Below are 16,027 nucleotides of genomic sequence, written 5' to 3'. Positions count from 1 at the left end.
AAAAAAAAAAAAAAAAAAACATTTTTGACTGTAATATAACAGCAGTCAGTTTCCTTCACACGTGTGCGTTTCAGGGCCTGCCAGGGTACAGTGTCACACCAGTGCAACTCATATCTGGTGTAACGGTAGTGTACATTTAAAAAAAAAAAAAAAAATACAGGGGGCTTGTTGTCACCTTTCGGGGACCCTTGGTGTTGTACGTGGCTGGGTGGAGGAAGAGACCTTCAATGACATCAGTGAGGACAAGGAACGGGACATGGCTAGCTTGGTATCCAACCTTGTGCAAATGGGGAGTTTGCGGTTGTGCAAATGGACTGTTTGCGGTTGTTTGTGGTGCGTTAAACGGGGAGTTTGGTCTGTCACTGTGAAGCGGGCGTACCCCTTACACTACCTGATCGATACAACATCATACCTGATGTTTTAAAGCACGTTATTCCAAACAATTTAGGAATGTTAGGTGATTTATGCCCTTTATGGATTAAAACCAGACTCTGCATCAACTATGTAATTTTCCATGGGAGTTTTGCCATGGATCCCCCTCCGGCATGCCACAGTCCAGGTGTTAGTCCCCTTGAAACAACTTTTCCATCACTATTGTGGCCAGAAAGAGTCCCTGTGGGTTTTAAAATTCGCCTGCCTATTGAAGTCTATGGCGGTTCGCCCGTTCGCAAACATTTGCGGAAGTTTGTGTTCGCCGTTCGCGAACGGAAAATTTTATGTTCGCGACATCACTATTAATAAATTAAAGGATTATCATTAAAGATGGGTGGGTGTGCACTGGGAGCGTCACTCCTAGAAGTTGCTCAGTAAGCCTCGAGTTGCACAAACACCTTTCAGCCTCCCAATTGGTAAACACCAGACTGAATGGTCCCTCCAATACAAGTTATGTCATAGTGGCAGCTCTGGTATCAGGGTTATTCACTAAGCTGTGAATTGTCTTGAATTCCTATTTTAGGCCACATTCACCAAGTCAAATGTGTTTCCCTTTTGAAGTTTTTTAGCCTAAAATTAGCCATTTCAGAAAATGCAGTTTTAATTTGTATCCTTTTGTGTGTTCCTGATAAATGGCAGGCTAATGTTTCTGCTTGAATGTGATTATTCTAAGGATACGTTAAATTATCCGTATTGCTGTATACTGTCATTATGGAATAAATTAAATGTCTTCTTTGTAGAAACCTTTGTGCCTTAAGACTTGGAATCCGTCTTTCCAGATAGAATACGGTTAGCACAGCATCTAATGTGCAGGTCGCGTGCCAGACCTTCTCCTCCCGCATTACTGAGCATTCCGTGACATTTTATTTCAGACCTGTCGGCATCCTATGATTAATTCAGTGTATTAGTAAATGAAAATTAGCTGAGGATTTGTGCATGGGGCTAATCCACAAACTATTAACTGCCTGGAAAAAAACTCTGGATTGTAATATGTGATCAAATGTGCCTTCTTGTGCTCTCCTCAACAGTTTAGGAAAACCTTGAGATAATGGCTGCAGGATTTACCTTGAGATAAAGGCTGCAGGATTTTAGTTACCGCTTCACAACCATGCATTATCACGTCAAGCAAAATAACAGCTAAGCCCCAGAAACTGCTAAATTAAGAAAGCCTTTTTGGCCCAAAAGATTGCATTTACAATATGTTTTATTTAAACCTAGTACAAGAGCAATTACTGTCTTGTTGTACATTTTAGCCATTATATAGATTTAGGCATATAGATATCTCGACATACATGGATATAACGTTTATGGTTTATGACCCTATCCCCTCCTTCACAAATATTGCACAAGAAATATCTCCATATTTTCTGAAAGGGAAGTAATTGTCAGAATGCCATGTCAACATTATTAATTACAAGAATAAAGCATTTGTTTATTGTATTTTATCCCACAATGTCTCTATTATTCAAGAGTGTTTCCTACACGTGTGGATTAATGAGCTTGCTGCCTTATGGATTTTTCCAGTATCTGCCAGTAAGGTGTGATGTTACGCCTTGTTGTATGTTACTTCTGTCTTTCCTACTTATTATATTTAGTTGATACATATTATCTGTTCTCTTTCCTTAACTTTGGCTAATTCTAAAGGAACACTGCAGGCACAAACCACTTGCTGTAGAATTGGTAGCATATGTTTCTTTTCTAATTTGCTTAGAGCTATTTACTTTTTATCTTAGGATCTACTCATTCATATATAATTTTGGGTTCACTTAATTTATACACTCATATTGAGATGTCATCACGTGACATTGTGACATGCTTGATAAGTAACTATTTCTGCACCTTAAATACCCCTGGATGGGACATTACTCTTTATTTATCCTTGATAAAGGTAACAGTCGGTTACAGATCTATTGGAGGACCAGTCTCAACACCTTGCTTGCATTTGACCATTGAAATTGTGCGTAGATCATAGTTACATAGCTGAAAAGACACAGGCCTTTCTCACATCTGTTTATTGATCCAAAAACATCAATTGTGTGCTTTAATTTATTCTTATGTGTTGTTGTGTATTTTCTACAGCTTGTATGGTTCCACATTGTCATTCTCTGAAGTTCTGCCTGTGCATAACACTCAGAATGACAGGCGGATGCGTATTAGGGACTTTAACTTGTGGCTTGGTGAATGGTGTCGGGAGCAAGGATTTGGCTTTATTGCTCATGGTAGCTCTGTTTGGAATGGAAATAAACTGTACAAAAAAGATGGTTTGCATCTTTCTCAAAAGGGAACAAATGTTCTCAGTGAGCAGTTCAGAGGTTTTGCTAGGATGTATTTAAACTAGGAGGGGGGGGCAAAAGGGTGATAAAACATCAATCCAATTGTCCCCCAAAACAAGGACAGAAGGTGCCTGTAGCAAGTGTGTTAAAAAATGATAAGCTTAGAGTCATGTCTACAAATGCTCGCAGTTTAGGGAATAAGATCCATGAACTTGTGGCAATAATGGCAACTGATAGTGTAGATTTAGTCGCTGTTACTGAGACATGGTATAATGAGAAAAATGACTGGGACATAGCAATACCAGGGTACTCTTTATATAGAAAAGACAGGGAAGGCAAGAAAGGGGGAGGGGTGGCCCTGTATGTAAAGAATAGCATAAAATCTAGCCTAATAAAGGTTAGTGAGGCGAACATAGAGTCAGTTTGGGTTACGTTAGAATTTGGTAATCACACAGTAACTCGTGTAGGTGTGATTTATAGGCCCCCAGGACAAATTGAAGAGTTAGATAATCTACTAGTTGAAGAAATAGCTAAAATGACAATGAAGGGGGAAGTTATCATCATGGGTGACTTTAATCTTCCTGATATAAATTGGAAAACAAAAATAGCTACTTGTGCCAGGAGCACACATATTCTAAACTCCCTACTGGGATTGTCTCTAAAACAAGTCGTTGAGGAGCCAACTCGTAAAGAGGCCATACTAGATTTAGTGTTAACAAATGGAGATTTGGTATCAGATATTACTGTAGGTGAAAGTTTAGGATCCAGTGATCATCAGTCAGTGTGGTTTAATATAAGAACAGTGACTGAGTCACACCACACAAAAACAAAAGTTTTAGACTTTAGAAAAACAGACTTTTCCAAAATTAGAATATGTGTAAAGGAGTCATTATCAGACTGGAGCAATTTAAATGGAGTCCAAAAGAAATGGGATTATCTAAAAGTTGCACTACTGAAGGCAACAGAAAATTGCATTAGGCTTGTCAGTAAAAGCAAAAAATTCAAGAAACCACTGTGGTACTCCACAGATGTAGCCAAAATAGTAAAAAACAAAAAGTTAGCATTTAGTAATTATAAAAAAACCCAGAGTGAGGAAGACAGAATGACCTATAAGATTAGGCAGAAAGAGGCTAAGCAAGTTATAAGAGCTTCCAAATCACACACAGAAGAGAAAATAGCACAGTCAGTAAAAAAGGGGGACAAAACCTTTTTTAGATACATAAATGAGAAAAGAAAAGTAAAACAAGGATTAGTTAGATTAAAAACAAAAGAAGGAAGGTATGTAGATGAGGATAAAGGTCTAGCTGACTGCCTCAATGAATATTTTTGTTCGGTATTTACAGATGAAAATGAAGGAAAGGGACCTCAGTTAAGAAAAAGGATAAATGAGTCATTTATTACACGTGAGTTTACAGAGGAAGAGGTTCTATTTCAACTGTCAAAAGTAAAGACAAATAAGTCAATGGGACCTGATGAAATACACCCAAAGCTATTAAAAGAGCTTAGTGGTGTACTAGCAAAACCATTAACAGATTTATTTAACCAATCATTGATAACAGGAGTAGTCCCAGAAGATTGGAAGTTAGCGAATGTTGTGCCCATTCACAAGAAAGGTAATAGGGAGGAGTCGGGCAACTATAGGCCAGTAAGCCTAACTTCAGTAGTGGGGAAAGTGATGGAAACCATGTTAAAGGATAGGATTGTTGAACATCAAAAAACACATGGATTTCAAGATCAGAGACAACATGGGTTTACTTCAGGGAGATCATGCCAAACTAATCTTATTGATTTTTTTGATTGGGTAACTAAAATTATAGATCAGGGTGGTGCAGTAGACATTGCTTACCTTGATTTCAGTAAGGCTTTTGACACTGTTGCACATAGAAGGCTTATCAACAAACTACAATCTTTGAGTTTGGATTCCAATATTGTTGAATGGGTAAGGCAGTGGCTGAGTGACAGGCAACAGAGGGTTGTAGTCAATGGAGTATATTCGAAGCTTGGGCTTGTCACCAGTGGGGTACCTCAGGGATCTGTACTTGGACCCATTCTCTTTAATATTTTTATTAGTGATATTGCAGAAGGTCTTGATGGTAAGGTGTGTCTTTTTGCGGATGATACTAAGATATGTAACAGGGTTGATGTTCCAGGAGGGATAAGCCAAATGGAAAATGATTTAGGTAGACTAGAAAAATGGTCAGAGTTGTGGCAACTGACATTTAATGTGGATAAGTGCAAGATAATGCATCTTGGACGTAAAAACCCAAGGGCAGAGTACAGAATATTTGATAGAGTCCTAACCTCAACATCTGAGGAAAGGGATTTAGGGGTGATTATTTCTGATGACTTAAAGGTAGGCAGACAATGTAATAGAGCAGCAGGAAATGCTAGCAGAATGCTTGGTTGTATAGGGAGAGGTATTAGCAGTAGAAAGAGGGAAGTGCTCATGCCATTGTACAGAACACTGGTGAGACCTCACTTGGAGTACTGTACACAGTACTGGAGACCCTATCTTCAGAAGGATATTGATACCTTAGAGAGAGTTCAAAGAAGGGCTACTAAACTGGTTCATGGATTGCAGGATAAAACTTACCAGGAAAGGTTAAAGGATCTTAACATGTATAGCATGGAGGAAAGACGAGACAGGGGGGATATGATAGAAACATTTAAATACATAAAGGGAATCAACACAGTAAAGGAGGAGACTATATTTAAAAGAAGAAAAACTACCACAAGAGGACATAGTCTTAAATTAGAGGGACAAAGGTTTAAAAATAATATCAGGAAGTATTACTTTACTGAGAGGGTAGTGGATGCATGGAATAGCCTTCCAGCTGAAGTGGTAGAGGTTAACACAGTAAAGGAGTTTAAGCATGCGTGGGATAGGCATAAGGCTATCCTAACTATAAGATAAGGCCAGGGACTAATGAAAGTATTTAGAAAACTGGGCAGACTAGATGGGCCGAATGGTTCTTATCTGCCGTCACATTCTATGTTTCTATGTTTCTATTATGTGTTCTTAGCTTGCACCCCTTGCAGGATACGCTGTGTTTTCCAGCATCTTTGGTGTGTTGCATGCTTCCGTTGTATCAACTTTTTTTTGTTTCCATGTAATATGGCTTGCTCTCCTATTGGTGTGGTGTTTTCAGAAAAAAAATATTAGTAATACCATAGCACTCAACTCCCCTTGAACTAGAATGTCTGTTTAATAATAGGTGACCACTATTTTATTTTAACCGATCAAGCAGATACATCATGAATTCTAGGCTTTGCTTATTTGAACTCTGCTTTTCTGAATAAGAAATGTCACTTAATTTAGGAGCTTTCCTCTGCCTGGGAATCCTCAGCGACCTCATACATATTATGCTGAACAGTGATTTAGTTTTTTCCGTCTTTGTAGCAGGAAAGAAACTCCTTGCACTGCTACCAGAGGCACAGCAGTAATTCATGGTTTGGTTTCTTAATTCCCTACACTTTAATCTGCCCAGAAGGCTACAAGAACAATGTTGCAGAGTTTATGAGCCAGTTATCCCCTTAGCTGCCGAGGGCTGACACATTTCGCAATTCTTATTTTACTACTGTTCTCCAGCAAGAGGATGTTGGGGTTAATATAAAAGAATAGAAAAAAACACGTTAATGGTTTAATTTGGAACTGGCAGGTCAGTGTGACTTTTTTTTGGCAAACTTAATTATGAATACGAATTACCTGAAGTGTACAATGCTCTCATTTAAGAATCAAATGTTAGGAATCAACATTACACACAGTAGGTTACTCGAAGACAAATGGAGCCAAGAATTATGTGAGTTGTTGCGTAACAGCATGTTGTCCACTTTCTTAAAGGACCACTATAGTGCCAGGAAAACATACTCGTTTTCCTGGCACTATAGTGCCCTGAGGGTGCCCCCACCCTCAGGGACCCCCTCCCGCCGGGCTGGATGGAGAGGAAGGGGTTAAACTTACCTCTTTCTCCAGCGCCGGGCGGGGAGCTCTCCGCCTCCTCTACTTCTCTTCGTCAGAATGCGCATGCGCGGCAAGAGCCGCGCGCGCATTCAGCCAGTCTCATAGGAAAGCATTTACAATGATGTCTTCTCATTGTGATTTTCACAGTGAGAAGTTCGCAAGCGCCTCTAGCGGCTGTCAATGAGGCAGCCACTAGAGGCTGGATTAACCCTAAAGTAAACATAGCAGTTTCTCTGAAACTGCTATGTTTATATATAAAAAAAAAAGGGGTTAACCCTAGCTGGACCAGGCACCCAGACCACTTCATTAAGCTGAAGTGGTCTGGGTGCCTATAGTGGTCCTTTAACACCCCTGTTCTAGATACAATATAACTGAACGCATTTCAACCATTAGGCTTTATCTAATGTAGCAAGTTCACTTTAAAACTTGTCTCCATTGTTGCAAACTATCTGTGGGCAGTGCAGCTATCTGCAGGTGACTTTGTGTAATAATTCATCTTGTTTTATGAATATCCAGATTAGCTTCGTGTTTTTAGAATGTTATTAGATTTTCCTATTGTCCAAACTACTTTTATTTCTTCTTTGTAATTTCTATTGTCTCATAATTATACAAATTTGATGGAAACAGAAGTGCCATGGGTTACCCTTTATACTTTCTTACACCAACCTTTTTTGTGATTTGTCGTGGAAACCAAGTAGTGGTTGGAAGTAGTGACCCCTGTTTGTATAATCTACTATGGTTAGTATATTGATGACATGTAAGTAACACTTCTATGTTATTAATGTATGTTTTGTCCAACCTGGATGACAGGATAGATTAAATTGACACTGAAAATGTGAACTTGTTCTTCATTGTCAATGTGGCCAATATTGGTGGTCCCTCAGTGTTGGACAGATGGCCAGTTATCAAAGTGTGGTACAGGGGACTATAGGCAAAATAACCACTACAGTGAGAGAGAGAAGGTACTGATAAAACCTGCATCCATTTATAAAGGGTGGAGTAACAGCACAGAACTGAAGCAAACGGTTCCTGTAAAGGTGGTCTATGGTTTGTGCGCCTGTTTGGTTCCCGAACAGGATAAAAGGGCATGAACCAAGCCAGGTAAACAGTCTTTTACAGGTTTGCCTGCAGGGCCCATAGTCCTACATGTAAAGAAATTAAGAATATGTGGGGAAATGTCTGTGACATTGTTTTCTTATCGGTAACTTTATTATTTGGAAAATTATTATTTTTTAAAAGCCCAACCAAAATGTTAATTTTTATAATAACTCCTTCACACTGGCACTTATGTATACTCGACTGCCAGGCTATACAACCATACTCAGCAATCGTGTATAAATGATTAGCAAATTATGCCATATCTACAGTCACTGCTCACAAAGCAGCGGCATAGGGAGCTGCGACAATGCAAGCCTCTGAAGATGAATACATAGATTACATCTCTGTATCCAAAGCTTCAAGCTCAACACTTCAATATAGGTACTGCTCCTTATGCACACACAAGGCAACCCCTAATTTTTTTTTCATGGTGTTGGTGGGGGTGGGGCCTCGTGTTTGAGTTTCGCCTAAGGCTTCGCAAAGTCTAGAGCCGCCCCTGGTGCTAGGAAAACAGATTTGTATTCCTAGCACTATAGTATTTATTTAATACCTTGTCCATAGGGACAGTGTGGTTTTTATGGACCCTAGGTGTCCAGGATAATCCAAATGTACCTGTATTTAATCATTCATGTAGTAGAATCATGCCTTTTCTGAATTGTACTCAGCTTCAATATGAAAATGTTAACCCGCACTGAAATAGCTGCTTTCAAATTACCCAAGGAAAAAAGTTGCCAATCATTACTTTATTTCTGTGAAGCCACTTCACTGAGCATAACATCTAATGGCAGCTTTGATCACAAATTGTTTCTGCACCTTTTATATATACTTTGCTAAAATGACTGCTATGAGGGACTTAAAGGGACACTATAGCTCAATGGAGTTGTCTGGGTGCAATGTCCCACCAGTACTGAATCCCATGATCTCACTACAGTCACTGTACAGTAGTCCTGTTAGATGGCGAATGCCTATTATACATAACAGTAGGCTGGGCTTACACTGCCTGGGGAACAATTTATCTATCCAATATCTTGGTAAAAATTTAACTGTTCATCCAGGGGACATCTGCCTGGGTTGTGGTAACCTGAATATCCAGTATACCTTTTCCAGCTATAGAATCTGTCTCTCAGTCAGCGAGCAACAGGTTCTTAGTAAAGATTCAATACAGACAGGCAACGCCTTGGGACTACTGTTTCTGAGACACCTCTAGTCTGACATACATTGCCAAAAAAGAGTTCAACTTTTTAATTTTATGTATCGTATATTTACCTTGTAAACCAACAGAACCAGCAGGAACGTTCCATTACTTTCTGTAGCTATAGCTTAATTTTTAGACCTGTGCTCCTCCTTTCTGTTAGAGACCTATTTATACATACCTTCTGTTACCTTTTAACAACCCAGCATTCAAGGACCATCCTTAACAAAATCCATCCCAAGAGACACAAACTGAGAAAAACCTCATCTTCTGTTTGATATTCAATGCGGCAAGGCAGAATAACTATACATGCTGTGTTTAAAAGACACGTAGAATTTAAAGAATCTAAATATCCCAGCGGAGACGATATTCTTCAGATGACTTCATGTTGTTTCTTTAGTAATTCATGCTTGTACTGCTGCTGTATATAGTGACAGTGGCAGCTCAGAGACAAAAGAATAATCTACAAAATGAAATTTCAAGTCTACGTCTTGGCCCCAGGCTCGTAAATATGCGCTGTGCTCCACATATATAGAATTTTCAGGAGTATTATTCTTAGAAATTTTTTTTTTTTGTTTTTAAATCTAGACTCTTCACTGAGGATATTTACAATGGCAGGGCATACATAGACTGTAAAACTTTGTACATAGCCATGCACACACTGAGAAACCAAGGTGGGACAAAGGGGCAATTTGTCTTATAGTTTATATGTGATTCTTGTGAAAGGTGTCTAGAGGGTGTAAAGGAATACTAGAGGGACAGAATTTGGCAATATGAGAATGATGAAACAAAAAGAGGGATATAGTAGGAATTTGAAGGCATAATGTGGGGGAGTTGCTACAAGAAGCACAAATGGAGGAATTTACAGTATTGTACCTGTGAGAGCCAGCTACGGGTGTCCCGAAAACTATCTGAAAGTGCCCCTCCAAAGACCAGGCTTTTTTAAAGCTTTTTTATTTTTTTTTATTTTTTTATGTCAACCCCTGCTTTAAGCATTGAGAAAGGAAGGAAGTTGTACACTTAAAAAAACATTCTTGATTATTCCAGGGCTCGACAAATCCCGGGCGCCAGGTCACCATTGTGACTAGAAATTTTGCCCTAGCGCCTGGGATTTAAAGCCCTTTAGCTAAAGGCAGGATAGGGGAACAATGGAGCCGGCTGGTTGCCCTGAGGAGCGTGGACAGCCGGCTCAGGGAGCGTGCGGACGGCCTGGCGAGCTTCACTGTGGTTGGCTGGACCAGCGTGTGAGGAAGCAGTGATCTTGCGTCATTCCGGCTCCCGGCATCACTACAGAGAGCAGAGTGGAGCCGCTTGAAGATCACTTCTCCCTCACACGCAGGATGAGCGAGCAGCCCCACGGGACCCCAGGGAAAGTCCACTCAGCTCTCCCAAATGTAGGGAGGCTGGGTGGATTCTAATTAAAAAGGAAAATGTGTGTGTTTGTCTCTCTCTCTCTCTCTCTCTCTCTCTCTCTCTGTCAGTATGTGTGTCTCTCCCTCTGTCAGCATGTGTGTGTGTCTCTGTCCTATAGGAAAGCATTGGGAGGATATTGCACATGTTTTCTATATGTAACATTCAGCACCTCCATGCAGAGCGTGGAGACGCTGAACAAAGGTGCTGCGCAGCACTGACACAGGACTCTCTAGTGGTGTCTAAGGGACTGTCAATAGAGGTGTTACTCTTCAGTAATGTAAGCACTGCCTTTTCTTTACATTGGAAAGGCTACAGGGACAGGCTACAGGCACCATAACAACAACATGTGACTATAGTTCATCTTTCTTTTCTTTTAAGAATTGTATATTTCTCGTAAATTAAACTTCGCTAGTTGTAAAAAGAAAAAACTGGCTCCTAACTTTTTTTTAGCTGGCTCCTAGATTCCAAACAATTATGTAAAGCCCGGGATTATTCAATAACTTGATTTGAAAACAATTTGGCAGATTTATTGAATCGGTAAAATGTGGATGCCTAGAAACTGGGAGAAAACTGAAGTGCTTTGATGATGCATACTACTAAATTATAGATCACATACATATTTAATTAAATATAGATAAATAATGGAATAATAATGCACCTATAGTTTAAGCAATCTAGAGTTATGGTCTTAACATGGGAATTCCAAGGTAGCTTGGTTTATCCGCACAGTGATATGGTGAAATGTAAGCAAATCAGGCTTTAAAGCGGCACTGTCATGCCGAATCCCGTTTTTTTTTTAACCCCCCTCCCGCCTCCACTACATCCAATCGACCCCCTAGTCACCCCCAAATGCCCCTAAGCCCCCCACATTACCTCTTTTTAATTCTTTATCTTCTGCCCCGATCTTTATTCAGGGCGCCGCCATCTTTGTGTGGGTAGGTGAAGTCCCTGTGGGACACGTCATCTACCCACACTAGACAGACTGTGAGATTCCCGCACATGCCCAGTGAAACACCTGGACATGCGAACGGGAATTTCACCTATTCATTCATTCATCAGACAGACGAATGAATGAATAGAAAAAATCAGACGAACAAACTAACACTGTGTATCAGTGTTAGTTTGTTCGTTCAGTTTATTACAAGGAGGGAGCTACCGGCGTGCAGCTCCCTCCTTGTAATATGTAAAGACAGAAGCGGCAGGGAGCAGTGCTCCTCGCCACTTCCTAAGCCCCCCATGTCCCCCCTCACTCTATGGGGGTCAATATGACCCCCATAATAGGACAAGGGAGATTAAAATCTCCCCAATGCCCCTACTCGCTATACCGCGAGTAGGGGCATGTCCACTAAACAGTGAGCAGCCTGTGGCTGCTCACTGTAAAAAAAAAAAAAAAATGGTAATAAGGGGGGGACCTACTGTCCCCCCCCCCCGGCCCCCACCCCTGCGCGGTGGGTGGGGGCCCTAACAATAAGGGGGGGGGGACCTTCTGTCCTCCCCCCCGGCCCCCACCCCTGAGCGGTGGGTGGGGGCCCTAATAAAAACAATAAGGGGGGGGGACCTATTGTCCTCCCCCCTGGCCCCCACCCCTGCGCGGTGGGTGGGGGCCCTAATAAAACAATAAGGGGGGGGGACCTATTGTCCTCCCCCCCTGGCCCCCACCCCTGCGCGGTGGGTGGGGGCCCTAATAAAACAATAAGGGGGGGGACCTACTGTCCCCCCCCCTGGCCCCCACCCCTGCGCGGTGGGTGGGGGCCCTAATAAAAACAATAAGGGGGGGGGACCTATTGTCCTCCCCCCCTGGCCCCCACCCCTGAGCGGTGGGTGGGGGCCCTAATAAAACAATAAGGGGGGGGGACCTACTGTCCTCCCCCCCGGCCCCCACCCCTGCGCGGTGGGTGGGGGCCCTAACAATAAGGGGGGGGGACCTTCTGTCCTCCCCCCCGGCCCCCACCCCTGAGCGGTGGGTGGGGGCCCTAATAAAAACAATAAGGGGGGGGACCTATTGTCCTCCCCCCCTGGCCCCCACCCCTGCTTGGTGGGTTGGGGCCCTAATAAAACAATAAGGGGGGGGGACCTATTGTCCTCCCCCCCTGGCCCCCACCCCTGAGCGGTGGGTGGGGGCCCTAATAAAACAATAAGGGGGGGGGACCTACTGTCCTCCCCCCCTGGCCCCCACCCCTGCGCGGTGGGTGGGGGCCCTAATAAAACAATAAGGGGGGGGGACCTACTGTCCTCCCCCCCTGGCCCCCACCCTTGCGCGGTGGGTGGGGGCCCTAAATGGACCCCCCCCCCCCATCAAGGTGACTAGGGGTCCCAAGCCCCTAGTCACCCCCCACCCAAAACATTCTATCCCCTACCTACCCCCCTCACCCTAAAAATAGTGAGGGGGGAATAAAATAACTAACCTGTAAAAAAAAAACAAAAAAACTTACCATTTGACGTCTTCTTTTTTCTAAATTCTTCTTACTTCAGCCCCCCAAAAGGCCAAATAAAAATCCATAAACCCGTCGCACTTTAAAAAAAAAAAAAAAAAAAAAAACCGAGCGCAAACAAAAATTAATCCATCTTCACCCATGGAGGGCACGCCGCGTACTGAGCTCCGCAGGGCGGGTCAAGGCTTATAAAGCCTTGCCCCGCCCTGCAATTAGGCTTAGAACACAATGATTGGTTGGTTTAAACCAATCAGAGTGCTCTGTGTCATTTTACACAGCGTGGGAAAATTCAAAAGAACTTTCCCACGCTGTGTAAAATGACAGATCACTGTGATTGGATGGTTTTCAAGCCATCCAATCACAGTGCTCTGTGTCATTTTACAAGCGTGGGAAAATTCCAAAGAACTTTCCCACGCTTGTAAAATGACACAGAGCACTGTGATTGGATGGTTTGAAATCCATCCAATCACAGTGCTCTGTGTCATTTTACAAGCGTGGGAAAGTTCTTTGGAATTTTCCCACGCTTGTAAAATGACACAGAGCACTGTGATTGGCTTAAACCAACCAATCATTGTGTTCTAAGCCTAATTGCAGGGCGGGGCAAGGCTTTATAAGCCTTGACCCGCCCTGCGGAGCTCAGTACACGGCGTGCCCTCCATGGGTGAAGATGGATTAATTTTTGTTTGCGCTCGGTTTTTTTTGTTTTTTTTTTAAAAGTGCGACGGGTTTATGGATTTTTATTTGGCCTTTTGGGGGGCTGAAGTAAGAAGAATTTAGAAAAAAGAAGACGTCAAATGGTAAGTTTAATTTTTTTTTTTTTTACAGGTTAGTTATTTTATTCCCCCCTCACTATTTTTAGGGTGAGGGGGGTAGGTAGGGGATAGAATGTTTTGGGTGGGGGGTGACTAGGGGCTTGGGACCCCTAGTCACCTTGATGGGGGGGGGGTTCATTTAGGGCCCCCACCCACCGCGCAGGGGTGGGGGCTAGGGGGGGAGGACAGTAGGTCCCCCCCCCTTATTGTTTTATTAGGGCCCCCACCCACCGCTCAGGGGTGGGGGCCGGGGGGGAGGACAGTAGGTCCCCCCCCCCTTATTGTTTTTATTAGGGCCCCCACCCACCGCGCAGGGGTGGGGGCCAGGGGGGGAGGACAATAGGTCCCCCCCCCTTATTGTTTTTATTAGGGCCCCCACCCACCGCTCAGGGGTGGGGGCCGGGGGGGAGGACAATAGGTCCCCCCCCTTATTGTTTTATTAGGGCCCCCACCCACCGCTCAGGGGTGGGGGCCGGGGGGGGGGGACAGTAGGTCCCCCCCCCTTATTGTTTTATTAGGGCCCCCACCCACCGCTCAGGGGTGGGGGCCGGGGGGGAGGACAGTAGGTCCCCCCCCCTTATTGTTTTATTAGGGCCCCCACCCACCGCTCAGGGGTGGGGGCCGGGGGGGGAGGACAGTAGGTCCCCCCCCCCTTATTGTTTTATTAAGGCCCCCACCCACCGCGCAGGGGTGGGGGCCGGGGGGGAGGACAGTAGGTCCCCCCCCCTTATTGTTTTATTAGGGCCCCCACCCACCGCGCAGGGGTGGGGGCCGGGGGGGGGGCAGTAGGTCCCCCCCCCCTTATTGTTTTATTAGGGCCCCCACCCACCGCGCAGGGGTGGGGGCCGGGGGGGGGGCAGTAGGTCCCCCCCCCCAATCTTTAACCCCGCGCAGGGGAGGGGGGGTGTTTATTGTTTTTTGTTTTTTACAGTGAGCAGCCACAGGCTGCTCACTGCTTACTAGACATGCCCCTACTCGCGGTATAGCGAGTAGGGGCATATTATTTACTAATACTAAGTAATCTTTACTTAGTATTAGTAAAGTTGGCTGAAAGACCAATTCAGGTCTTTCAGCCTTTTAGTAGATAGCTCCCTGATACCGTGGGAATTAGGGAGTTATCTACTAAGCGGCTGCAAGATGCAGCCGCGGCAATGAATAGGATCGGAGTTTCATTCATTAGAATGAAATTCCGATACAAACAAAGTACCGAATTGCATCCTAACACCAATGGAGAATTCTGTTAGGATGCAATTCGGCAGTTTTGCCGGCGTTCTGTCTAAGTGACAGGACGTTTGGCAATACTGACAGGAAGCATTGTGGGAACAGGGAGGAAAGCTAGGGATCATGGGAAAATTGCTCTGACCAGCGGAAATGAAGCACACTTTGCTCCTCCGCTGGTCAGAGCTGGTCAAGCGGAGGAATCCCATAAGACAAAGAGTCCCTACTTTGTCTTATGGTTTTAAAGAAAACTAAAGGAGACAGGAAGAAAAGAATAACAGATCCCGAGAGAGGGGGAGAAGAGGAAGAGATTGAGGAAAGGTAAGTTCGGCATGACAGTGCCGCTTTAATAAGACTGACCTTTGAGCAAGTAGTTGTATTCATGTAAGAGTCTACATTCATCTAACAGTGTCTATACATTTGTTGCACTTATCAAAAAAACAAGTGAGCATCCAAAGTCAAGCACCGTAGAGGCACTCTCTGGACCCCTAAAGCACTTTAGCTTGCTGAAATACTTTGTGTGCCCTCTGGTTACACACCTTGGCATTCAAGCCCACAACTGGCCCTGTTACTTCCTGGTTTGTTTAGCTCAGAGGAGTTAAACTCAAGAGGCAGCAATTACTCAGAGCACCTGCCTTGCAAATACTTCTCAATGAGCTGCATTGGGAAGTCTGTGATTGGACAGCCACAGAAAGTCTGGGCAGAGAAAGATTGGGAGGGCTTACAAAGGCAACAAGCTGCAAGCTGTTTTTAGATATAGCCCCAATAAATAAAGGCATAATGAAATGCATGCTTGTTCCCATTTGAGGTGTATCTACTAAACAGTGCTTTTTATTTTTTTTGTTTTTGCCCTTTGAGCAAGCTTGTGAGCACAGGGTATGGGTGGGTGTTTAGTTATGTGTGGATTTATATTGTATGTATGTTTAGTATTTACAAGCGCTTTATACATACAAACATATGACGTGTCAAAATGTCATAAGGATGGTATTCTTGGTTCATTTTACTCTTACTAAATAACAATACAATTCTTACTTACATTTTTATTTTGCTTTTGTTGTTTCAGACAGAAAACTTACAGAAGAACTGGCTCCGGGAGTTTTACCAGGTAAGCCCGTTTCCATAGACTGCAAAGTTTAATGAAAATAAAAAAAGTAAACAAATTGTGTGTTATTGTTAAAATTGTATATCTCAACCTA

At 43.3% G+C, this 16,027-nt stretch overlaps 1 protein-coding gene across 2 annotated transcripts in view; it reads left to right on the top strand.

The window, feature by feature from the left end:
- The window catches only part of INPP5A (inositol polyphosphate-5-phosphatase A), a 474,649-nt gene that overhangs the window by 113,683 nt on the left and 344,939 nt on the right, over window positions 1-16,027 (top strand). For both annotated transcript variants that reach the window (XM_063433731.1, XM_063433732.1), the window contains exon 2: window positions 15,895-15,936. In XM_063433731.1, coding sequence (XP_063289801.1) covers window positions 15,895-15,936 — 42 coding nt within the window. The remainder of the gene's footprint in view (window positions 1-15,894; window positions 15,937-16,027) is intronic.

The sequence above is a fragment of the Pelobates fuscus genome, chromosome 10, assembly GCF_036172605.1.
Source record: "Pelobates fuscus isolate aPelFus1 chromosome 10, aPelFus1.pri, whole genome shotgun sequence".
NCBI classification, from domain to species: Eukaryota; Metazoa; Chordata; class Amphibia; order Anura; family Pelobatidae; genus Pelobates; species Pelobates fuscus.
The sequence above is the reverse complement of the archived record's forward strand: the minus strand, read 5'-3'. Positions and strand labels throughout refer to the sequence as shown.